This window comes from Channa argus, chromosome 21 (assembly GCF_033026475.1).
Source record: "Channa argus isolate prfri chromosome 21, Channa argus male v1.0, whole genome shotgun sequence".
In the NCBI taxonomy this organism is placed as follows: domain Eukaryota; kingdom Metazoa; phylum Chordata; class Actinopteri; order Anabantiformes; family Channidae; genus Channa; species Channa argus.
Window position 1 is genome coordinate 2,056,064 of NC_090217.1, and position 25,688 is coordinate 2,081,751.

General features: G+C 40.4%; 2 protein-coding genes and 1 long non-coding RNA gene across 14 annotated transcripts in view; 1 reads left to right on the plus strand and 2 right to left on the minus strand.

Moving 5' to 3' along the window:
* Window positions 1-590: 590 nt before the first annotated feature.
* LOC137106866 (erythroblast NAD(P)(+)--arginine ADP-ribosyltransferase-like) lies at window positions 591-14,591 on the plus strand. 3 transcript variants are annotated; one of them, XR_010912030.1, is made up of 3 exons: window positions 591-2,084; window positions 11,049-11,119; window positions 11,303-14,591. XR_010912030.1 is itself a non-coding variant. In XM_067490869.1 (3 exons), exons 2-3 carry the CDS (start codon window positions 3,531-3,533, stop codon window positions 4,492-4,494), a joined length of 783 nt encoding a protein of 260 aa, XP_067346970.1. In that variant the 5' UTR covers window positions 593-2,084; window positions 3,529-3,530; the 3' UTR covers window positions 4,495-4,589. The 3 variants fall into 3 exon arrangements, 1 of the variants encoding a protein (XP_067346970.1); XM_067490869.1 differs by lacking the exons at window positions 11,049-11,119; window positions 11,303-14,591 and adding exons at window positions 3,529-3,599; window positions 3,781-4,589 and having other exon boundaries at window positions 593-2,084; XR_010912029.1 differs by lacking the exon at window positions 591-2,084 and adding an exon at window positions 9,387-9,570.
* On the minus strand, window positions 3,538-6,255 carry LOC137106867 (uncharacterized). Its single transcript, XR_010912031.1, has 3 exons — window positions 4,764-6,255; window positions 3,706-3,856; window positions 3,538-3,612 (listed from the first exon to the last, which is right to left on the minus strand). It is a non-coding gene; the product is annotated as an uncharacterized lncRNA (long non-coding RNA).
* A 766-nt stretch (window positions 14,592-15,357) lies between the features above and the next one.
* Window positions 15,358-25,688, minus strand: part of ppp1r12a (protein phosphatase 1, regulatory subunit 12A) — a 47,327-nt gene continuing 36,996 nt past the window's right edge. For 5 of the 10 annotated variants that reach the window (XM_067490866.1, XM_067490861.1, XM_067490864.1 and 2 more), the window contains 11 exons: window positions 25,247-25,426; window positions 24,857-25,031; window positions 22,922-23,043; window positions 22,658-22,723; window positions 21,325-21,341; window positions 21,126-21,231; window positions 20,723-20,827; window positions 20,582-20,629; window positions 19,477-19,527; window positions 17,886-18,151; window positions 15,358-16,288 (listed from right to left, as the gene is read on the minus strand). In XM_067490866.1, coding sequence (XP_067346967.1) covers window positions 18,014-18,151; window positions 19,477-19,527; window positions 20,582-20,629; window positions 20,723-20,827; window positions 21,126-21,231; window positions 21,325-21,341; window positions 22,658-22,723; window positions 22,922-23,043; window positions 24,857-25,031; window positions 25,247-25,426 — 1,008 coding nt within the window. In that variant the 3' untranslated portion in view covers window positions 15,358-16,288; window positions 17,886-18,013. Of the gene's footprint in view, window positions 16,289-17,885; window positions 18,152-19,476; window positions 19,528-20,338; window positions 20,373-20,581; window positions 20,630-20,722; window positions 20,828-21,125; window positions 21,232-21,324; window positions 21,342-22,657; window positions 22,724-22,921; window positions 23,044-24,856; window positions 25,032-25,246; window positions 25,427-25,688 lie in introns of those variants that run through there. The other 5 variants (XM_067490859.1, XM_067490868.1, XM_067490865.1 and 2 more) reach the window with 3 other exon arrangements.

A 25,688-nucleotide genomic window follows, 5' to 3' on the forward strand; every position in this document is an offset into this window, starting at 1 on the left:
TATGAGCCACAAACTCAGCATCTTAAGCTAAACAATACGATAAACATCACATTATGTAACAACAGCAACATCTTCTTGGTTCTCTCCAGTGGTGGGATTGTGTAAATCAGAAAAAGTAACATTGAAACTGAGTTAAGAACATTACATCCAGTTACATGAACAGTTACGTTAGACACGTGAAGTAACACTGTATCGTATCTCAGACATCTCACTGTAGAAAGGTGATGAGTTTCTGCTCCTGGAATAAGAGACAGAGGCTGCATAAGGAAGCAAAAGACTTAGATCAGCCTAACCGGCACTTTGTCTGCACCTGTCACAGCTTGCAGGCATCATAATCCATCATCTACAGGATCCAGCTGAGCTGAAAAGTAAGAAATATGTTGATATCTGCCATCATGGTCCTGTAACAAAACAGATGTCATGAAGCCAAGTCCCCGGTTAACAAACTTAACATAGAGTCTGCTTATGGTGCTCAAATTGTTTTACCATAAGCTGAGAGTTATTTTCCATGGAACAATACATTTGGAGCCTTTCTGTCTTGATCATTTTGAATCCATTGTTTTCAGTATGACATCAGACCCAAGAAACCCATCATTTGTTGGTGGATTGGTTGGTTATGCCCTCAGCTGTCATCACATGACCTAAATAGGTTACTTTAGGTCATATTACAATGATGTTCCTTCCGTTTTCTGCTACATGTGTGAGTAGGTTCACGTTATCTAACCTGCAGACTTTCTCAGACAGGCTGCACATCATAAAATCATCAATGTACTGCAGCAGAGCTGATCCTGCTGGTTAATGCAATGTCTCGAGATTTCAGGTGATGGAAAACAACTGGACTTCATAAAAATTCAATTAATAAACCAAATCTCATCCAGGTAATGCTCATCATATTTCTTTTTTATGAGAAAGCAAGCAACTAATAGCTGTCCTCATACATAAGGAGTGAGAAAATTACATGACCCAACAAGTTATTTGGTGGTGGATTTCATACTTCCAGAGCTCTCGGATGGATTGTTGTTTTTACTGCTCGCAAATCCTGAACAAATCTCCACTTTCCACTATCAATATCACACATCTTTTATCAGTAAATATTCACAAGACACAATTACAGCTGCTTTTCTTTAGCAATTCAAAGAAATGATATAATTCCATCAGTGGCTTTTTGTTTTAGAGCTTTATGTTTTTCATTTACATCACAGGTTACGTTAAGGCTCACTGTGACGTCAGGGTGTATTATCATGTGACCTGCTCTATAACAAGGACAGCTTCATGCCCTTTTACGGTGAAATATTAAAATCTTAGTTAATTCACACAGGAGAGAATCACTAGCTCATCTGATCCTAACCATCTGCTCTCTGCTTGCACCTCTTTCACCACGTGTTGTTGCCACCATTTCTGATAAGGAAATAAGTGTGTGTTTTCTGCTCAGGCAAAAGCATGAAAACAGAACTAAGAGACTTCCTGTAGACACAGGCAGACACTGAAAACATCACAACCTCAAGCTGCCACTACATTGCATCACTGCAGAAATGGTATTGGGCAGGTGATGAGCGGTGCCTAGTTTCCTCCTGACATAACGTTTAGAACTGAGGCCAAAAAGTTCAATCTTTGTTTTATCCTGTTCCTCACAGTCTGAAACTTCTGTTGAAGGGATGGAAAAATGTTTATGTTCTTGGTGTATGAACTATGATTGAAACATTGCATGATCTCAAGTTAACCTGATCTAGTGTGAACCGAAAGTAACCTGCTAAAAAAAAAAATTCACACTTGATGAGCATAACTTGCTCAAGTAAGCAATGGAAAGCAGAAGACACACTTAAGTAAAGGATGCATGTGCAGAATTATACATTTCCTGTGCATAAAAGACAAAAAAAAAAAAAAAAACAGGGTGGGGACTATGGTAAACACTATATGAAAAGTGAGTGGAAGAGAGTAGAGTAGAGAGAAGCAGGGAGTTGGAGTTGAGAGTTTGCTTTCTTAGGACAGAATTAGAGAACAACCCTTCTGAAGACTTTTTCATTGCTGATATTCTTCAATAAACATTTGAAAGACTCCACTGCTTTGGGCTCATCTCTTCTCAGGTAAGAAGCTTTGAAAATGTACAACCTCAGATAGAAGAAGAGGTCAAGATGATAAACCCCAAGAGGGGGCACAAAGGGCAGAGATGCCGAGAACCCAAGTCCCTCTATCCACTGGTTGGTAGACAACAAAACAGAATTTTAGAAGCGATTTTAAAATTCAGGAAGGGAAACTACCAGATGGAATAGCACTTAAATGTGAGCTTGTCTGAATGATATTAACCAGGTGAAATTGAAGAGTCTAAAACACAGAGTGTTTGCACAGTTGATATATAACACAGAGGTTTTCTCCAATAAAAGACATAAAAAAGGGATGAAAGTCATAACCGGTCAATTCCAGGTTGACCTTGGGAATTGAAGGTGCTTCCACAGTCCTTCAGCTGCTTTTTTTGTAAACTCCAAACTGGTTTTCATGTTTTACACTGAAGTGAAGCTTCCACCAAGCCACTCTGTGAAAGAGCCTGGACTGGTGGAGGGCTGCAGTGATGCTTGTTCTTTTGGAACTTTGCTCAGTCAAAGTGACCATCAGGTTCTTGGTTGAAGGTCCTACTTCCCTGATAGCTCACTTTGGCTGTAGCCTTCCCCACATCTGTGTCCTGTAATAATGCTGTTTCTGAGGCAGGCAGTAACTTTGTTTTCCACAGGCAGTAACTTTGTTTTCCACAGGCAGTAACTTTGACCTCGTGGCTTTTGCTCTGATACAGTAGCGTTGTGAGCTTTGAGACCTTCTATAGTGAGGTGTGTCTTTCCAAATCATGTCCATTTAGTTTAATTTACCACAGGTGGAGTCCAGCTAAGTAAAAAACATGTCCACAACAAGCAAGAAATAGGAGGCACCTGAGCTACATTTCAAGATTGTTGCATAGTGTCTGAATATTTTTTTTTACAGTTTTTTCACATTTTAATACATTTACCTCCAGCACCAGTTTACAGGAAGTTTCCATCAGTGGGTTTGTGAACATGAAACTGTGGTGTTTCAGTCAGTGACCTCAGGCTCATGTCTCATTTGTAACACTCAGTACCTCATAATGAAAAAGTGATAATGTAACAGCTTCAGAGAATGAAGATCTGCTGAGTCTAAATCATTAAATTAACACCCGAGTTTTTAAGTCAGATTCTTGTACATATTTATCTTTTATTAGACGCAAACAAAAAAACTTTTTAAAGAAGTATTTGTACATGTAAATAGTGTGATCTTTAGTGTGTGTGCATGTAACTGGTTCCTGTGCAGAGGTGTGTCCTCAGAGACAAAGTGTGTGTCTTGTTCCAACATGTATATAACGGGTCTGTAGGACGTGCGAGTGTTGCAGTTGTTGTTGGACTCATCTGGTCTCAGCTACTGAAGAACGGTGAGCTGATGGTCACAACATTTTGTTCAACAGAAACCACCAGAGATGTGTTTGAACATTTATTACATGATGACAAACTTGTGTTTTCTGACCTGCAGTGATGAAGATGAAGATCCCTGCTCCTCTTCCTCTGCTCCTATGCTGGATGCTCCTCATGGACCCAGAGATGGTGAGAACACAGTCTGAAAGAACCAGAGACAATTCAGTCACAGCACAAACTGTCTCAGCTATGAGGAGACGGATGTGATCACTGCGTGTGTTTTATGCTGATTTACTGTTTGTGCAGATTAGATTTAAATGGTTTGAACACATCACCAAACATTTCTCTTCCTTCCCCTCATCTGTTCTAGATTCTTCTGGGTTCACCTGAGACGATTGAACTCAACATGGCCGATGAAGCTGTTGACGACATGTTCAAAGGCTGCACTAAAGAGATGGAGACAAAGGTCGAGAAGAAACAGTTTAAACATGACAATCAGAAAAAACTGGAACGAGCCTGGAAAGTAGCATCAAAATGTGCCAACAAGGAACATGACGAAGACAAAGATCTGACTAAAAACCACATGCTAGCAATCTGTGCTTATACTTCATACTTTTATAAAGATATAAACGATGCTGTCCGATCAGGCAAGAACATCTATGGCAGCACTTTCCAGTACCATCAGTTCTATTACTGGTTAACTACGGCCATACAGATTCTTAAAAAGAACCAACAAAATTGTCACAAGGTTTATCGTAGAGTAAAAAAGACATTTACTGGTAAAAAAAACAAAGTTGTTCGGTTTGGCTCCTTTACCTCCACCTCTTTTAGAACAAACATGACTGACTTTGGTAATGAGACCTGCTTTTACATTAACACGTGTCTGGGTGCAGACCTGAAAGATTATCCAATGTTTAAAAGCCGCGAACAAGAGGTGCTCATACCTCCCTACGAACAATTCAAGATATCTGACATAAAAGAGGGCGAAGACAAATTGAAAGATATGGAAGATTGTGAAAAGACTTTTATTTTGGAGAGTAAAGGACCTCACAGCAATCTAAACTGTAGGTTAATTAACAACTGAGCTCAGTGAATGTTCCCAGTAAACATTCTAAGACATTCAGATCTTTGTCTATGTGAAACATGTCTGAGTATGTATCTAATAAAAATGTGGATCAGCTGCGATTGTGTGTTTCATGTTGAACTCCCCACAAACACATGAACACTGACTGTGTGTAATGAATCTCTGCTCCCTGAAAGATGATGTGTTGCTGGACTGAGAACAAGTTTCTGGATTTCAGAGTCAGACAAAATGTGCAGCAACACACCAACTAGCAGCTGTTTGCCACTTACCTGCTGCAGGTTTGGTTTCACACGTCTCTGAAACTTCACACAGCAACACAGCAGTGCTCACAGCTCTGACACATGAAAAAAAGATGAAATGATGAGCACAGGTAAAAGTGGGAATGAATCCTTGTTGTTCTGTCAGTCTGACAGCAGAGGACGCTGTTCAGTGATGTTTCGAAATGGTAAATGTCAATTCATATATATTTACAATGTCGCTTCTCGTTCACACAGTGGCCGCCATGCGAGGTGCTCACCTGAGCCACCTGAGCCACGTGACTTCAGGGTCTTATCCAAGGACACTTCAACACATAAACAGAAGGGACCGAGGATCGAACCAGTGTGTCATTGCTCGTTTATTACTTTATGTGGCATGTCAGTTTAAAATCTAGGGGCATTTTATTTTATTTTATTATTCTTCTGCACATTATAGAAACAGTCCAACCTGTCGCTGCGTGGACGTATACGATTTCCGTAAAATAAGACAATTTACGTAAAGGACGTATTGACGTACGTACATCGATGTCTTTACGTAAATTCTCCGCTACGTTAGTCGAACCGTACGCAGGTGACCTCACGTTCTCATTCTGCATCGCTGATGCTGTGTGTCATCATTTTTACTTTAAATAAGAACAAGTCCTGCTTAAAGTTCCAGCATCGTGCATGAAGGTCATTTTCACTGGGGTTGGAAATGTTTTCTGAATGTCTATTAAAAAAAACGTCACCTTAACGTGTGTCATCCATCCATCAGCAGCCTGCTTCCGTCGTCCATGGCGGCCGGTTGTTGTAGCCAATCCCCAGCTGTCATCATCCAAACGGCAGGATACGCTCATGACACATACAGAGACACACAACCATTAAATGTTGTATGTTTCTGACTCATATAAATGACTTTCGTGTGTGAAATGACAATAAAGAATATTGGATTAAAGGCAGTCAGGTTCCATCCCAGCTCACAGTGGACTATTCTAGAACAGGGCAGAGACAGATCAGCTCTCACACTCACTAATTAGCAGAATCCATCATCTCCAAGCACCTGGACAACGCGCAAACTCATAAGTCACCTTTGTAAAATGCTGTCTGACATATAGCATTTAAACAACTATTTAGCAAAACTAAACACATGCAGGTCGCCCACTTTAACCAGTGCAGCAGGCAATGGTAACGCAACACACTGGTCACAAGATGGCGCCGTGTCCCCAACCGTTCACAGGGTGTGACGTCATTCCACATTCGCTGTATTCACGTAGGAAATGAGGTGTCACTGCACCACACTGGCAGAAAACTGAACGTCTACACTGTCCTCCGAGTTCCCTGTGAGAGAAAAGAAGGTTTTAGGACAGAAGGCCTCTGTGCAAATCCACAATCCACAGCAGGACTTTGTTCCCCCAAACAAAACCTAGTCCAGTGTGAACAGCTGATCTGTGTTTTACAGACCAGCTCCATTCACGTTAAAGCAATGAGAGTCAATGTACATTTAGCAACTCAACAGCAAAATCAGTCAAACAATTAGCTGCATTTTAGTTTCTGCTTCAAATCCTCTTTTATATGATCGTGGTCGAGTTTTTTTTCCCGCCTCCTCATCAGTGGACTCACTGAACATTGGGAGGCATCAACATGTCGAGGAATATATTAGAGAACCTACATACATACGTCCATTTCTGTACGCAGCACGTCATTTACGTAAACATTGTACTTTAGTGTCATGGCAAAAATGGTCTTAGACACCTCAAGTGGAATCAGTAAAGAAGCTTCAACATCCAGGACGTCTTTTAGAGTTTTATTGTCTCCATCCTATGCTGTTCTAAACTTCATACATCACACATTAGGTTTATAACTTTCTGTTGCTGGGCAGAACATTCTCCACCCTCAGGCTACTGCTCCCAGCCCTTTTCTCCTTTTCTGGAAACCTTTTCCCTTTTCAGCACTTTGATAAGCACCTTGACTCTGGGTCACCACAGTGTGGGATGGTCTGCTGTTAGACAATAACTGCAAACACGTCAAGACAAAACATGTATATGAGACAAAGTTTGAACAGCATTTTAAAAGTACACTGAGTACAAGTTGTCATTATAACTAGGTAAAATGCAATCATGTAATCAGACATGATTTTCCATTTTCCTTTTGATAACATTTTAATTACAAGACACACAACAGAAGTCATCAGATTTACAAATTTAAAACAACCAGAGAAACCTCAGTCCAAGGACACCTTCTTCTTCGTACCAATTTAGTTTTGAGTACATGTCAGTCATAACAACACAATGTCTCTTCTCTCAATTGGCCATCAACCCAATGAAATGTATCATCACATGGTCAAATGGTTTATCAGATGGAGGATTTGCTCCCTGTGGGTTTAATAATGTCACACAGATAAAGCAACATTGACAATACTCTTGATAAATCATTGTTGCTGTAAAAAAAAAAATCAATATTCCCCCTTTTGACACATGGTTTAACCTGTGTGTCAACTTTATCAGTGTTCAGGAAAACTTGTAGAACTTTTGGAATTTTCAATCTTTCTTTCTCAGAGATGTTTCCTGCTGAAACTAAGTCAGTGTTATTACACAAACATTTATATCAAGCTATGCAGCAACATTATTATGTAAAACAAATATGATTGTTATCAGATTCCTTAAACTCTGTTTGTCCAGAGTGTTCCAGATTCAGGAACAATTCAAAAATTGTTGATCTAAAAGTCTAAAATCCAACATCTTTACTGTTTGTGTCTTCAGTTCTATGAGCCACAAACTCAGCATCTTAAGCTAAACAATACGATAAACATCACATTATGTAACAACAGCAACATCTTCTTGGTTCTCTCCAGTGGTGGGATTGTGTAAATCAGAAAAAGTAACATTGAAACTGAGTTAAGAACATTACATCCAGTTACATGAACAGTTACGTTAGACACGTGAAGTAACACTGTATCGTATCTCAGACATCTCACTGTAGAAAGGTGATGAGTTTCTGCTCCTGGAATAAGAGACAGAGGCTGCATAAGGAAGCAAAAGACTTAGATCAGCCTAACCGGCACTTTGTCTGCACCTGTCACAGCTTGCAGGCATCATAATCCATCATCTACAGGATCCAGCTGAGCTGAAAAGTAAGAAATATGTTGATATCTGCCATCATGGTCCTGTAACAAAACAGATGTCATGAAGCCAAGTCCCCGGTTAACAAACTTAACATAGAGTCTGCTTATGGTGCTCAAATTGTTTTACCATAAGCTGAGAGTTATTTTCCATGGAACAATACATTTGGAGCCTTTCTGTCTTGATCATTTTGAATCCATTGTTTTCAGTATGACATCAGACCCAAGAAACCCATCATTTGTTGGTGGATTGGTTGGTTATGCCCTCAGCTGTCATCACATGACCTAAATAGGTTACTTTAGGTCATATTACAATGATGTTCCTTCCGTTTTCTGCTACATGTGTGAGTAGGTTCACGTTATCTAACCTGCAGACTTTCTCAGACAGGCTGCACATCATAAAATCATCAATGTACTGCAGCAGAGCTGATCCTGCTGGTTAATGCAATGTCTCGAGATTTCAGGTGATGGAAAACAACTGGACTTCATAAAAATTCAATTAATAAACCAAATCTCATCCAGGTAATGCTCATCATATTTCTTTTTTATGAGAAAGCAAGCAACTAATAGCTGTCCTCATACATAAGGAGTGAGAAAATTACATGACCCAACAAGTTATTTGGTGGTGGATTTCATACTTCCAGAGCTCTCGGATGGATTGTTGTTTTTACTGCTCGCAAATCCTGAACAAATCTCCACTTTCCACTATCAATATCACACATCTTTTATCAGTAAATATTCACAAGACACAATTACAGCTGCTTTTCTTTAGCAATTCAAAGAAATGATATAATTCCATCAGTGGCTTTTTGTTTTAGAGCTTTATGTTTTTCATTTACATCACAGGTTACGTTAAGGCTCACTGTGACGTCAGGGTGTATTATCATGTGACCTGCTCTATAACAAGGACAGCTTCATGCCCTTTTACGGTGAAATATTAAAATCTTAGTTAATTCACACAGGAGAGAATCACTAGCTCATCTGATCCTAACCATCTGCTCTCTGCTTGCACCTCTTTCACCACGTGTTGTTGCCACCATTTCTGATAAGGAAATAAGTGTGTGTTTTCTGCTCAGGCAAAAGCATGAAAACAGAACTAAGAGACTTCCTGTAGACACAGGCAGACACTGAAAACATCACAACCTCAAGCTGCCACTACATTGCATCACTGCAGAAATGGTATTGGGCAGGTGATGAGCGGTGCCTAGTTTCCTCCTGACATAACGTTTAGAACTGAGGCCAAAAAGTTCAATCTTTGTTTTATCCTGTTCCTCACAGTCTGAAACTTTTGTTGGAGGGATGAAAAAATGTTTATGTTCTTGGTGCATGAACTATGATTGAAACATTGCATGATCTCAAGTTAACCTGATCTAGTGTGAACCGAAAGTAACCTGCTAAAAAAAAAAATTCACACTTGATGAGCATAACTTGCTCAAGTAAGCAATGGAAAGCAGAAGACACACTTAAGTAAAGGATGCATGTGCAGAATTATACATTTCCTGTGCGTAAAAGAAAAGAAAAAAAACAGGGTGGGGACTATGGTAAACACTATATGAAAAGTGAGTGGAAGAGAGTAGAGTAGAGAGAAGCAGGGAGTTGGAGTTGAGAGTTTGCTTTCTTAGGACAGAATTAGAGAACAACCCTTCTCAAGACTTTTTCATTGCTGATATACTTCAATAAACGTTTGAAAGACTCCACTGCTTCGGGCTCATCTCTTCTCAGGTAAGAACCTTTGAAAATGTACAACCTCAGATAGAAGAAGAGGTCAAGATGATAAACCCCAAGAGGGGGCACAAAGGGTAGAGATGCCGAGAACCCAAGTCCCTCTATCCACTGGTTGGTAGACAACAAAACAGAATTTTAGAAGCGATTTTAAAATTCAGGAAGGGAAACTACCAGATGGAATAGCACTTAAATGTGAGCTTGTCTGAATGATATTAACCAGGTGAAATTGAAGAGTCTAAAACACAGAGTGTTTGCACAGTTGATATATAACACAGAGGTTTTCTCCAATAAAAGACATAAAAAAGGGATGAAAGTCATAACTGGTCAATTCCAGGTTGTGTCAGACTTCTTCCATTTGAGACTTATGGAGCCACTGTGCTCTTGTGATCCTGCAATGCAGGTTTTGTGTAGCGTTCCCCACATCTGTGTCCTGTAATAATGTAATTGTAACTGACATATTCTTCCGGCTGCAACCAAGTTTCATTGAGACAAAATAAATCGAATTGATGATCATTTATCAAGTCATTTACTAACAGAGATTTAAAAGAGAGAGATCTGATATTTAATAATCCACATTTAATACTTTTGGGTTTTGGTTCAGTATGAGCAGTAGTCCTAACTTGTATTAGGTTTTTGTGATTAACTCTCCTTGTGTTCATTTGTTCATTTTTGGTTTAAAAAGTTTAGGTGGTCGTGGAACAGACATAGTCTCTATGGGGCAAAGAGCAGTGAGGTTAAGTTCATAACATTCATCAAAATAATAAAATTCCCTGCGTGAAAAATTAGAATCCATAACAGCTGCATTTTGTCTGTTGTTAGCGTCAGATTTTATAAATATCTCAGACTGTTTATACCTGTGGATGTTGTCGGGGGTTGGAGTGGAGGATGCAGGAGAGGTGAGCACATCAGAGCCACAGGTGTTTTCAATGGTCAGTCAGTCTCCGGAGACTGAGACGCTGTGGACAATGTTCTCAGTCATTGTCATTGACCTCAGTCTCATGTCTCATTTATAAAGGTGCAGTGTGAAAGATTTAGAGAAATCTATTAGCAGAAATCTAATATATTATATTATACAGTGTTTTCACAAAGTTCAGACCATGTTCACAAATTTATGTTGCAGCCTGATATTACAGTTAATGTACACTCAGTACCTATAATAAAATGAGTGAATATTAATGAAAAATATAATGAAAAAGTGATAATGTAACAGCTTCAGAGAATGAAGATCTGCTGAGTGTAAATCATTAAATTAACACCCGAGTTTTTAATCTGAATAGAAGTCAGATTCACACAAACAAAAAAAAGTTTTCAAATTAGTATTTGTACATGTAAATCGTGTGATTTTTAGTGTGTGTGTGCATGTGAATGGTTCCTGTGCAGAGGTGTGTCCTCAGAGACAAAGTTCAACAGAAACCACCAGAGATGTGTTTGAACATTTATTACATGATGACAAACTTGTGTTTTCTGACCTGCAGTGATGAAGATGAAGATCCCTGCTCCTCTTCCTCTGCTTCTGTGCTGGATGCACCTCATGGATTCAGAGATGGTGAGAACACAGTCTGAAAGAACCAGAGACAATTCAGTCACAGTACAAACTGTCTCAGCTATGAGGAGACGGATGTGATCACTGCGTGTGTTTTATGCTGATTTAATGTTTGTGCAGATTAGATTTAAATGGTTTGAACACATCACAAAACATTTATCCCTTCCCTCCCCTCATCTGTTCTAGATTCTTCTGGGTTCACCTCAGACGATTGAACTCAACATGGCCAATGAAGCTGTTGACGACATGTTCGATAGCTGCACTAAGGAGATGGAGAAAAAGATCAGGCAGTTTAAACAAGAAAGTTGGGAAACATCGCAAGAAGACTGGGATAGAGCATCGCGTACCAAGAAGAAACACAACGAAGACAAAGATCTGACTAAAAACCACATGCAAGCAATCTGGGCTTATACATCAAACTCATACTATGAAGATTTCAACGATGCCGTCCGATCATGCAGGAACATCTATGGCAGCACTTTCCAGTACCATCGGTTCTATTACTGGTTAACTACGGCCATACAGATTCTTAAAAAGAACCAACAAAATTGTCACAAGGTTTATCGTAGAGTAAAAAAGACATTTACTGGTAAAAAAAACAAAGTTGTTCGGTTTGGCTCCTTTACCTCCACCTCTTCTAGAACAGACATGACTTACTTTGGTAATGAGACCTGCTTTTACATTAACACGTGTCTGGGTGCTTTTCTGAAAGATTATTCAACATATAGTGGCGAACAAGAGGTGCCCATACCTCCCTATGAACAATTCAAGATATCTGACATAAAAGAAGGCATAGGTAAATTTAAAGATATGAAAGATTGTAAAAAGACTTTTATTTTGGAGAGTAAAGAACATCTCAGCAATGTAAACTGTAGGTTAATTAGTGTAAGTGCTGAAGAGCTGTAACACAGCTCTTCAGCACTTTCAGAAAGAAGATGTCAATAAAAGGAAGAAAAACATAAGTCCAGGAAAAGTTGAATTCAGAAAAGAAGATCGAAGTAGAACGTAACAATGGAGGAAGTAAATAAGTAAAAAGTTGATATTTAAAGTGAAAAGAAAAAAAGAAGTAGTAACTATTTAGAAATGAAGGGATTTTTTTTTATACTGAAAAAAGTTGAAGAGCTTTTAATTTGAAAGTTTGTTTCCTGTCTGTCTGTGTGTGTGTGTGTGTGTGTGTGTGTGTGTGTGTGTGTGTGTGTGTGTGTGTGTGTGTGTGTGTGTGTGTGTGTGTGTGTGTGTGTGTGTGTGTGTGTGTGTGTGTGTGTGTGTGTGTGTGTGTGTCTCTCCACTGTGTATGATGAGGGAGGAAAAACTCAGGTAATGTGTGGACACCGCTCTGAGGCTGATCACATGATCTCATGCAGCTGTGTCCGTTACCATGACAATGACTGCTGCCTGCCTGCTGAGTTATGAGCCAAATGCAAAGGGAGGCTCTGAAAGTACTGAGACTTTGCCAAATACAAAAAAAGTATTAGTCCTATGGAAGAAATTCAAAAACTGTGAGCGGCAAAAGGCTTCAATGAACACACTCATGTACTTTATTTGAAGATTCTCCATAAAATGAAGGCGTGGTGGCCATTTTAAAACAGCCCCCGTTTGTGATTTGAGGAGAATTTCAGAACCTCTGTTATAATGGGCTCCAATGGGAGTTTCACACGGCACTGTCTCTGCTTCTTGACACTTAGAGAAAGAAGCGTCAGTCCTGTCTCTATGAGAGTTACATTTCCTGAAAGAAGACAAAAATACATACGTTCTAATGTATAGTTTGTTTATGTAAGATTAAAGTTGACTGAAGGAAAAAAGCTGCTAAAAGTGGAAGCTGAAAAGTTAGTGTGTGTGTGATGTCACTAACTGTAACTGCTCCAACATTCCACAATACACACTAATGGAAAAGTTGAAAAAGCTCCAAAAGTTGCCTAAAACTAAAACTGTGATTATTCAAAAAGTATTAAAGATACAAAGAAGCTGATCCACCCAGAAAAAGTTGAAAGAAACTTTAAATGAAGTTTCTACGCCAAAGTATGACGATACGAGAAGCTGAGGCAAGTTGAAGGGAACCACTGACCCTTTGGTCCATGGACCAGCTGAGCTACAGCTGCTGTAACGTCACGTGTGCACACCTCAAATGGAGGAATTCATAAATTCATATAAATTTTACCTCCTGCTTGTTACGGGACAAATTTCAGCCAATTAAAACTTAACATGTTTTACGTGTGTTTTACCTTTTTTCATAAACCAACCATGTGTAAAGTGTTTGCAGTGTTAAAGGTCATAAATACAGTACGTACACAAATGTTTTGTCAGAGTGAGATCAGTGGTCATGGTTCCAAAGATTCTTGGATCTTCATTATTAAATCCTGATAGTTCATATGTAACTATAGGTGCACTCAGCCACGGGGGGTTTGTGGAAAGACAACTCAGTGGAAGGTCAGAGGACAATAACTAGACGGCTTCAAGATGATAAAATGCTACTGTGACTCAAACAGCTAGGTCCAACTGAGGTGGACAGAAGACCATCTGTAAACATGTCAGGTGTTACATTGAGATGGTTGGTCACAATTTGGCATGAACAACACGAAAGCATGGATCCATCTGGCTTCGCATCAGCAGTTCATGCTGCCAGTGGTTTATTGGTGTGGGGGACACTTTGTACTCACTGAGCATCCTGTAAACGCCAGAGCCTACAGTACCTGAGTTTTGCTGTGATCACGTCCATCCCTTCATGACGTCAGTGGACCCAGCTTCTGAAGGCTCCTTCCAACAGGATAACGCACCATCTCACAAAGCTCAAATCAGCTAAAACTGGTTTCTTGACATTGACAATGACTTCACTTTAGTCAAATGGCCTCCAGTAACCAGCTGTAACTCCTATAGAGCCTCTTCTGGGATTTGGTGGAACAAGAGATTCACATCATGGATGTGCAGCTGACAAACCTGCAAAAGCTGTGAGATAATGTCATGGCTCAGCCTGAACCTAAGCAGTATCTTTTTTTATTCATCTAATAAAACATGTACATTCATAGTTTAGTCAATCATCTTTTTAAACAAATATGACAAAGTATGCACTGCAGGACTTTACTGTCAGGGTCCTGCCTGGTGTGGGACTGACTGCCTCAGTGTCCACCAGAACCTGTGGAACATTAGGCTGAACTTACAACTTCCAGCTTGAGGTGGATATAAGCCAATGTTAGGTCAATTGAAGTATTTTCGCAATTGATTAATTCATCACGTTGCCCCACTCCCATTATTTATAATCAAATGTGGTTTTAAATATTAAGTGAAAAATAATGAGGCACAGAACCTTACAATGTACAAGTTTATTTTTAATGAACTCTTCAGTGGTTGGTAGTCACAGCACAGCTTGCAAGTATTAAGCCACACACCTATTTTACAAGATGACGGGAAAAAAAAAAAAGAAAATGAAAAACAAACAAAAACTAAAGTCAAAACCAGAGTAGATGGTCATCAGTCCATCTGCAGAGACTTTTTTTAACCTCTGACTAAAATATCCTTAAAAAGGCCACTGAAATGCATAAAATGTTTTCTGATGCATGGAATATTTGATGGTGATTTGCTTTAACCTGACATCAAGACTCCTCACATGGCATCGACAGTGCATGTAGACTTTGTAAAAAGGACTGGATTAGCGATACCTAAGATTTTCTTTTTTTTCTTTTTTCTTTTTAGTGACAACACCTTGGCTATAACACTACAGCTTTTAAAAACTGGAAACAAAATTAACCGCACTCTTCCAAGATACTGAATACAATGAAAGTGAAATGTAGTGAAGCGATTATTATTTTTATTTTTTTTAAATCTCACAATTAAGTGAACACTTATTTTAAACTGGAGAGAGAGAAAAAAAAAAAAAAAAAAAGCACTGAAGACTGCCGGTCGCCCCACGGACGACAGGCTCTTCTGTGCTGTATCCAATGTCTTTAGACTAAAAGAAAAATAATTAAAACACACCTTTTTGTCCTCTGGAATTTGTATACTTTTAATAGTAACAGACGGGAACCATAAACGCATGCCATGTGCTGGTCTCAAACAAATACATACAGGTATATACAGCGTCACTCAGTACCTGCTAAAAAAAAAAAAGTGAGAAATACAGAGTATAAACTGACTACACTACAAACTTAAAAAAAAAAAAAACAGAGGGGGAGGAGAGTGGTCAATGGAAGCGGTGGAAGAGTGAAAAATCCTACTTGTGATGGACTCACCATTAAAGCATAAAAAAAATGCATATTGCACATACAGTGAAAGCTTAAATTCCACCATGTTCGCCTCATTTCGCTAAAGCGAGAATTCAAATTTTTCCCTCTTGGAGGAAGACACTCAGAGGTACAGTAATGGGAAAGAGGGTGGGGCGAGAGTGTGTGTGTGCATTGGTGATCTGTGTGTGAGGGGGGAAAAAAATAAAAATAAATAAAAAACAAACAGGAGAGAGGAGGAACAGGGCCTTGAAGAGGTGACGTAGGGCAGAAGTGGCACTTTGAGGGGTTACAAAAGAAGGAGGAGGAGGAAACTGCACAGCACACTTACACAGGAAGAGGAAACAAAACAAAAACAAACAAAAAGACTGTGGCACAAATAAAAATCAGGTGTTGGATAATATCTGGTCTTCAGTGATAGCTGAGAGAGAAGAAATGGATGCAAGTGTTTTTCTCTTTATGTACAACTAAGGCTTCTTGGTTAAATAGTCTGCAGGCAACCCCGCCCACAGCACTTCTACATGCTGCTCACACAACCCTTCTTCCTTTTGCTCTGTAAACTCGATGGTCCTAGCAGAACTGCAGCCACTCACTCAGGTGGAACACAAATCAAGGATGTCGCTAAGGGAAAGATGTTTGGATGGATGCACAGGTGGGTGGATGGATGCTGCGGTGGTGGAGGAGCAAAAGGGAGATCGGGAGTTGGGAGGAGAAAATTGGGGGGGGAAAGAAATAATAAAATAAAAAGGAGTCTCGTCTCTGATGTCTGTTGCAATTGTTATCTAAATGTGCAATTCCATTAGTCACTGCCATGGGAGACTAGGGGGTGCAGAGGACGGGGCACGGGAGGGAAGGCAAGGGGGAGCCTGTTCTACTTGGAAAGCTTGCTAATGACTCGAATGAGTGCTCCGTTCTCGTCCTTTAGTCTCTGGTTGTCTGCTTTCAAGTCTGGGAGCATCTGAAAGGAAATAAAAGGAAATGGGGAGGAGGGAAGAAGAAGAGAGACGCACGTTGTTAAAGCAGTCAGGCCACTGTTACAAACCGCTAATTGCAGCTCCAACAAGCAAATCTTCGGAATCACACAGCATCTCTCGTGTTTTTACACAGCGTTGCTTCCAGTCAAGAGAGACGAGTAAAAGCAGACACACCACAGGCCAAAGTTCCTCATAAAGCCATGCAGAACCTCATCTGCTGCTCAACAGGAGCCAGAGGGCAAGAAATTAACGAAACCGTTTATTTTACTTCCATACTAGTCGTAGTATGTACTGTATGCGGCCAGCAGGTGTCAGGGGAAACACTTTAGACAAGTGATCCTGTGCGGCCTAGTCACTTCATATCTGATAATACACTTCAAGGAAGCTGCCACATTTTCCCCCCGTGACACCTGTTTCTTCAGTAGCCAAAAATAATACTGCATGTCTGCTTTTATTACGAGGGAGTAAATTATAGTCCTCATTTTCTGTAAGAGCGTATGATCTGGCATTAATCAGTGTTTACAGCGTAACAAGCAGTTTTCCAGATGCTGTATAACACCAAACAAAGCATTAGGTTAATTTAAATCCCCAATACATACTATAAGCCAAACTTGAAGTAATATTACTAATTAAACTTCAACTATGAGGAACCACTTCAAAAACTGTTAAAAACATCCAGAGGGTGTGTGGCTGAGGACATTCTCTACTTGCACACGACACTGAGATTCTCCAGCAGGAGATTTCAGTCCTCGGAAAATTTATTTCCCGCCTGCAGATGACAATCAACTGCTATCTGAAATATCGGAGTTACTTTAAACCAGGAGCAGGGAACCTTCAGTGCCACTGTTTGGCTACTTTTTCTAACAAGGTTTGCCCTATAGCCTCAGCTGAAGCAGGTGTGTTCAGTCAGCTCTGAAAAGGGCGGAACAGGGCAAATAAAGTTGACGGCGTCTTCCGGCTTCTGAGTGACTGGACACACCTGCTGTGGTAAACAAGCAGGGCAGTGGCCTTTGAGGATGTGAAATTGATGGGGCACGATGCTGTACCAGTGTCCAAGTGAACTTGTTGGTGCATGCGCTAGTTTCTCTTTGTTGATGTCATCTGTTTGAAATAAAACTGGGGAAGAACACATGGAGGGCTGGAAAGGTAAAGGTTCAGTCTCTGAGGGTTTGGGTGAAATTAAATTTAAATAAATAAAGAAGCCACTTCATGCAAAGAAGGCAGAACAAGCCAAACCAAACACCTGAGCTTCCTGTGGTGGAAGCGTCACAACTAGAAACTACAAAGGACACTTTTCTTTTCAGCACTTAAAGGTAATGGGAAGTGACTCACATGTAGAGTAAATTTACCTGTCACCTGAACAATACTTACCTTAGATTCTTCTCCACCCATGTTAATTACTTTGGCATGTTTAGCACAAGAACTGTGGGAAGTACCTGATACGAACTGTGAAAGAAAAGTGTCCTGATGTCAAAACCAAACGGCACCTTCCCCAATCTGAAAGCCAAAAGCTCTGGGGAAGCAGAGTGGGGCAGTACGGACTTTACAAAACCAGTAATGATTGGGCGGCCGGGCACCTGCCTGTCTATGGGTGCAGAGCAGAGCGGGAATGAAGCATGAGAAGAATGGGGTTGGGAAGGGGGAAGGTGAAGAAGCAGACTGAGACGAGGAGGAGGAAAAGAAGATGATGGTGGACAGACGGACGTGGCTTAGAGGTCAACGGTGGGCAGCTGGCTGCAGGCGGCCTGCGAGAGCTTTGCCACCACACGAGCCAGGGCCCGGTTCTCAGCCTGCAGCCGCTCCTTAACCTGCCGCAGGGCCTGAACCTGCTTTACCTGGGGGAGGTTCTGCAGGGGGGCGGGGGACAACCACAACACAGGAGAACAAAGAGAGAGAGAGAGAGAGACAAAAAGGCAGGAGGAGGAGGAGGCAGGTAGGAGAATGACAGAAGAGGAAAATATGTTTGGAGGAACAAATGAGAGACAGGATTAATGAAAGACAGGACAGTATAAATTAGGAGATAAGGGGGCGAGAGAAGGAAAAGGGGAAAACAGAAAAGGAAGACCGTTAGCAACTGTTGGGGAAAGATTGTTGGAAACTGAAGGATTGATACAGAGCTTTCCACTTCAGTGTGATGCTTGCAGATAGAATGGAAAAGTGACACTGATAAGATCGGCCAGCTGCTCGAAACCTAAAAATAAACACACCTCGTTATCACAGCCATGGAAGAAGACCTGCCCTGTAGACTTTAATGGATTTGTTTTCCAGAAAAGCAACATTTAATTGGCCGCATCAATAGATGAGCATGTTATGTCAAAACACAGATTGCAACAGCTGACCTGAGACAAATGGACACGTCCACATTTAGCAGAAACCAGTCTAAATCAGGGACAGAGGAGGTTTTTGTTGTTGACAAATCATATTACACTGTAGGACTGGATATTTCTGTACACTGCGACCATCATGGGAGGACCGTCGTGAAAACATCTGAAGGTATTAGAAATCACTTTGCCGTCTGCTCCTCCAGCTAAACACCTGAGAGTTTTTCATCAACAGCTCAGCACTAACAGCACTGTTCTAACCTGTGGGGTTATAAAAGTTATTAAAATGGCATGTTTTACTTTTGCATGATTGGTCTGAACACAGGTTGTATTTGGTGACAATTTCCATCTATGATTATTGTTGTTGGAATTCAAGATTTTCTACCCAACAATGTTCATTTTGTGTCAGTGTCCAAATTTGTGCACATGCGTATTTCAAAAGAAATTCGACCAGGGTTTGGTTTATACAACCAGCTTCCTGTTTTGTGTAGTAGCCAAAATGCTGCCTTGGAGGATGTTTTCGGACTTCGGAATTTCGGACTGCTCATATGTTTTCATTCTGTTTCACTTGGTGAATGTTCTAATAATTTAGAGACTGAGAAGAAAACCCAAGTTGTAATAACTACTAAAATGTTTTTTATGCAATGCTCAACTGTAAAGGTGAGTGACTCATTAATACAATGAAGGGAACTCAGGCTGCACTGTATTGTAATTCATATTACCTACAGACCTTCCGTGACTTTAAATCCACTAATTACATTTTGTAAAGCCTGCCATACATGTACAGACAATATACAGTAGTACAGTGTGTGTGAGTGTGTGAGTGAGAGAGAAACTGTGTGTGGCAGTACCTTAAGTTCCTCCTCCATCTCAGAAATCTTCCTTTCTAGAGCTCTTCTTTCCTGTTGGGTGGAGGACAGCAGGTTAAGTCTGCATTCACATGTTGTAGAGATAATGAGCAGCAAACACCTTTACACAGACACACACTTCATAAAATAAGGTGCGGAAATGGTGCGGATAACAAAAAGGTGAGCAATAGCATAGACTTGAACACACGCATGTCTCGTGAGGCATCTGCAAGCAACAGCTGGTTCACACCAACACATGTAGAGATGTACACATCGGGAATGAGTCAAAAACGGGATGTTGAGGTTTAGATAATGGGATGGATGGTAAGTTAATAACATAACTTGTGGGGGGGAGGGCAGAATGAGGGGGGGGGGGGGGGGAGAAGACATCCCTGTATTAATAAATGGCTTTAAGTACAAATAATGATGGTGATCTCAATGTGGGGGGAGAACTTAGACAAGGTTCATAAATCCAGGTCCTGGCTACACAGCTGTAGCTGAAGAGACTAGCATGGCTACCAATGAGTGGCAAAAGCATGAACACACACATGCACGTTCTTTCAAACAGCAGTTAAAAATCTACGTCGTTCTCTTTTCTGCACACATTAAGATGAACACACTTTTTCTAAACACACACACACACACACACACACACACAAATATAAGCAGTATTGAGAAGTGATGACCACACGCTGCCTCTGAGGTTCACAATAAAGAAAGAAATAAAACTGGTGAAAAAGAAGACGGCAGTGTTCTGGGTGGCGAGGAGGGAGAGGTCCCTTTGACCCCGGCTACACGGGCATGTGTGACACGACAGCCAGCAGCAGACAGGAGACTGATACAAAAACACAGGATAAGATCATACCACCACCCAGATGATATTGGGGCCTGCTTGTTACCTTCAGACATAAAGCCATTGGCAGTGTTACCATGACGTTTGAGCAGGTCGCTTTAATGCAAATGTCATTAAGAATTCTCAGCTCTATGGTTATTTTATCAGATACAATCTGAGAGGCACAAGTTATACATCTGTTCAATACAATGTACGATGTTAAAAACAACAGACATTAGTAGTAGAGCTGGATTATTAATCTAGTTTTGTTTTTACCCTTTTCTCCATCTCAAGTTGTGATCGGTCAGCGTAGCGTTCCTGCCTCTGCAAAAGACCAAACCGTGGCATTTATGAGAAAGCGTAATTATTTCATTTAGCTTTTGACTAATTAGCTAAAGCAGTGAGGGTGCAGCAAACCTGTGTGGCCTTCTCTAGTTGTAGCTTCAAGTCTGCCAGCTCCAGGTCTGTGTCACGTAACTGGGCCTTCAACTTCTCGTTCTCAGCCAAGATCTGCTCATAGAGCTAAAGAAGTTGGGGCCAAGTCATTTGTTTTTGCTACACACTGCAAACATTTAGGTACATTTACACTTAAACTCATTAAGCAAAAGTCTTAACTGGCCTTGATTAGTTTTGGTCTTAAATACAAATGAAATGGCCCCATTGTTGGAGGGAACTGTATAATTATCATTTACGACACATTATTTTGTAAAACTAACGTGGTAAAAAATACACTTAAATATAAGTGTAGAGTGTTATTAGCCCTAAACATCGCTTCCTGTACTTAGGCAGGAATCTGGGCATAGTAAATCGAGCTCTATACCTTCTTATAGTCAGTGGTGTCGTCTCTGTCCAATCGCCTTCGACTCTCACCATAACTCCGGCTAAAAAGAGCGTTGTTGCGATCTATGGAGGACGTGCTCTCATTCCTGCAGCAGTAAAGGCAGGTATGTTTTTTAACCAACACAATCATTCAACAATAGATGTTAGGAACAGTACAATATGAAGAGGGTAAAACATACCTGGACAATCTGTCACTCTGCGAGGAAACAAAAATCAGAGAAAATGTTAATGTCCATACATAGAAAAGAAGAAAAGAATCTCAATCTGGTGTAAAATGCATCACATCCATCAGTGTGGAGGACTGAATTACATCAATGTGTAAGATCGGAGGTTTTAGTCCAAAGTGACAAACCGGACTGATTTCATTTCTCCATGAACCTGACCTTCACTTCCATTGGTCACTTCCACTGACTGCCCTCCATGCAAATACACCCTCTAATCACTAACAGCTGGCAGATGGAGAGCAGTGACGTAACAATGCTACAATCTGAGTCTGCGAGTCCTGAGAGACTTCCAGGAGTGAGACCTACATAACATTTAGTTGATCAGATAAACAGCCTGAGATGCATCATACAGGCAGATTAAAGCCCTTATCACAGTCTGAACAACACAGCGATACACCAAGTTTCCCACCTCCCAATTCTGGAACTATTGTGGCTTTTCCCTCAAGTTTCAAAGCGATGCTTGCTTGTTTCGAAGGAGAAGTTTTGGAAAACAAGTGTTTGGATATATGTAAATGGAAGATTGAAAGCTTTTTCTGTCCACTTTTAAATGTCCATGCATAGATCATCACTTGTTTCCTATTTAGTGCTTTGTTGCTGCTCCACCCTTTCTACTGTCCTAATGTATGTGATGGCTGGCAGCCCTCTATGTCCTCATCTGCCTGCTGATTGTATTAAATGTCTGGTCTGCTGTGAATGCAGTAGATGCTCTAACTCAAACAGGAAGATCATCCAGCCAGCAGTAAGTTAACAACACTGACCTTTCTATGACTTTCTATGCCGTCACACCCACAGACTGTGAGAACACATTTAATTGGATCAGCCGATTTTACTGACGATTTCACTTTTTGACACTCTCATTTACAACTTCATGCGCACAAATTGGAAAAGTTTTCCACCATCTTATTTGTGTGTGTGCTATGAACCCGTTGATCCACACTTGCTTCCCTTTGTGTGTCAGCATCGTTATGGCGAGTCTACTTTTGGATTGCAAGGTCACCTCAGTGGTCGGGAAAAATAAAAATTAATAAAAAATATAAATAAAAATCACCAGAAGATGGAAACAGGAAGAAATGATAAAAATTAAAGGCTGCAGATGATGAGAAAGATGGATAAGTGAAAGGGAATAAAAAGGGAGTGAATATCAAAGGCTAGTGGACTCACATGGCCTTGACTATGCGAGGAGACATGAGGAAGGACCAGAATAGGGAATGAATGCAGAAGCGCAAAAATCAAATGGAATTTTTTTTCCTACTTTCTGCCTCGTCTGTGAGCTGGTGTGTGGAGTTACCTGTGGCTCTGCCTTGGTGCTGCCCTCCTCTGAGTCCGACTGCTGCTCAGGGTCGTTTTCATCCCCCTGGATTCATGTTAAAACAGACACAAGGGTTACATGTGGCTTTCAGCTCTTGCTTTTCAAATGATCACAAAGGAACATTTGGGTTTGTGCAAGTGTTATGAACTGCTGCACCTCATGAGTGCAAAGAATATGAATTACATAAGTGATCCCTCTCTTGCTCTCTCTGAAAGGAAAAACCAAAACACAAACTGTTCTTACATCTTGGGTCCAGAAGGAGACACCAGTGGAGCGCCTCTTTTCACGGGGCCGCCTGCGTTCCCGTATGGAGCGGGGCTGAGACTTGTCCTCTCCCTCTTTCTCCTCCTCGTTTTTGTCCGCATCTGTGAATTGAGGGAGACGACAGGTAAATTATGATGCTAACACATGCTAATTCAGACATATTTCCAAAACAACACTCGTTTGTATATCACTATCTGCTTTTGACATCTTCCCCGTCTTTGACCTAAAAAAAAAACAACAAAAAAAAACACTTAACACTAACAGTGCAAATGCCCGTTAAGTCATACCAACAGGAATTTAAAGTGAAAAGTTAATGTTGAACTAGGCTGGACTGCACGAGGCCCAGTGAGGACAACAGCTTGACTTGGCTTGAGTTCAGATAAAGAAACAGGCTTTGGTCGTGGGAGAACAAAGCGGTCAGTGTTTTCTTCAGCTGCCTTTTATTTTCCCAGGGAAGGTTCATGGATTTATTTGTTAAGAGAAGAACGACTTCATTTAAAAAGGCAACCCAATCCCTTTTTTGTCTGAATACTCTCAATCAACATATGGCAGGTTGCCCATGTGAATGCAAACCACTGAATGCAGCATTAGGTGGTGCTGAGAGGTCATGCATCTACACAATGTGTCTAAACTGCTTTATAATCTGTGCTTTTTCAGCTTCAATGGAATACAGTTGTCATTACGTTCATTGTATTCAACAATATTTTGAGTACAATACATATTTTATGTCCACAAAAAAAAAAACCCTTCCCCCAGAAGCAGCGTTTCACTGGGTGACAGGTTTCTGTATTATGAAACATTTGGTAAAAATGCAAAGGTTTCTTTAGGTTTATAGCATCTGAAGAAAGAAAAAGTAATATGTGCCTGCGTGTGATCTCTGCTCCGTTTGAATTATTGGCCTCTCAGTGTGTAGTGAGCTCAAAATTTGTACAGTAGTGTCACCAGAATCACATGGAAGTTTACTAAGCTATTAAAAAAAATAATATCACTCTCGTCACACTTTTCATGATAAAGAAACGCGTTTGCCAATGCAGCATTGTTTCCCTGATGTTCATCATAAACATCACCATAATCCAGGATTTTGAAGTGCATGTAAACAACATTCCCCAACTTCCAGAAAAAGCTGATTTCTCCAAAGTATCCAAGTAGCAAAGTTCATGTAAACGTAGTCCCAGACAAGTTTATGGGGATTATGGCGAGTTGGTTTTACACTGTGTAGGAATGATTGAAAATTGTAATAACGTAAAAAACCCATTAACCTGGTTACAGATGGCTTTGAGCACCACAGCCCGCACTGAAAAGATGTAATGGATGTAATGCCAGCATTAGATCTTGTGGCAGCACGAAGGATTACATTCAAAAGTACTTTCAGTTTGAATGTGAATGAATTACGGTTTTAATTTTGTCTCAACAAGTTACACCATACAAATTTCTTACAACATTGTGAAGACATACATACAAATGTATATTTTTCATGTACAAGGAAAAAAAAAGGGTCCTGTGAATAAGAAATGTGCACTGTATTGTAGGATAATTCTTTAAAAATGTTACAAAAAGGTCCAATACAGTTGCATCTTTTGGGACATTACAGCTAATGGAAGGTATAAGTAGACAACAGATGTTTCCAAAAATCACTCCAGCATTGAATCTAGAATATTTCAGAACTATTTTGAGTAGACAAATGTTCTTTGTCGAGCCTCTAAATCTGGCTCTATATATAGAGCCAGATTTTCCATTGCATACAGTGTAAACCCATAAATGCCACATACCCTTTGAAACCATAAACAAAAGCTTTATCTAGATGAAACTGAACAAGGTTTAAAGTAAATTCAGTAGTTATTTTTAACCACATTTATATGAGGAAAAAAGCACATGTAAGATGTTCTTTTAATTAGACCAGCACTAGTTACTGACCTTTTTCTGTATCTCTGGAGGAACGGCTATAGGAGGAGGTGATCCCTGTCAAACTGTTGGGCCTGTTGAGGGAGCTTGAACTGGAGGACAATGTGGTGCTAGAGTACGACGGGGTGGAGGCAGTGCTGACTGTGGAGATGGTGGAGGTGGATGAAGAGGATGAAGGCCGATAACGCTGTTAGGGAAGAAGGTCGAATATTTAACATAAAACTTGAAGTTGGAGGGATTTGTCTTGGTTGAGTAAATGTTCTGCACTTATATAGCACTTTTCTACCTATTGGTACTCAAAGCGCTTTACGCTGCTTCTCATTCACAGTCATAATTGTAGGTGAGCATGCACGCTGCACGCACCCCCACAGATGGTGGTCAACACAAAAAGCAGAATTTTACCTCTTCAAAGCTGCGGTACTTCGATCGGTAATCATCCTCTTTGGTCTCCGTCTCCTTCTTTTCCTCCTGCTTCTCCTTGTCCTGCTTCTCCTTCTCCTCCTTCTCCTCCTCACGGGTCTTTGGGGTTCGATTCCTGACGATTGTTTTCTCAGCTTCTTGCAGGTCAGTCAGAGTGACACCCTTAAAAAAAGAAAATCATTTTAAAATTTGCTTTACTCTATGGATTTTTGACTTTATAAAGCCAATCTCACTATTCATAATTTGTTCAAGCTCTGTAGTAAGAAGTGAAATTAAGAAGGTAGTTAGTGTTAAGTTCTAGATATAACTGTTTGCAACATGTCTGTTACCTTTAGTGTTTAGAGAGAAACACTTAGCCATATTCAATTGTTGGCTTCAGATTGTAAAACACATGGTAAGAGCGGCTGTTGTTACAGGGAAGGAC

Bases quoted from the DNA above. Each gene is read 5' to 3' on its own strand.
- LOC137106866 (XM_067490869.1), top strand. From the start codon at position 3,531: ATGAAGATGAAGATCCCTGCTCCTCTTCCTCTGCTCCTATGCTGGATG. The intron at 3,600-3,780 runs GTGAGAACACAG...CATCTGTTCTAG, and splicing joins TCCTCATGGACCCAGAGATG to ATTCTTCTGGGTTCACCTGA.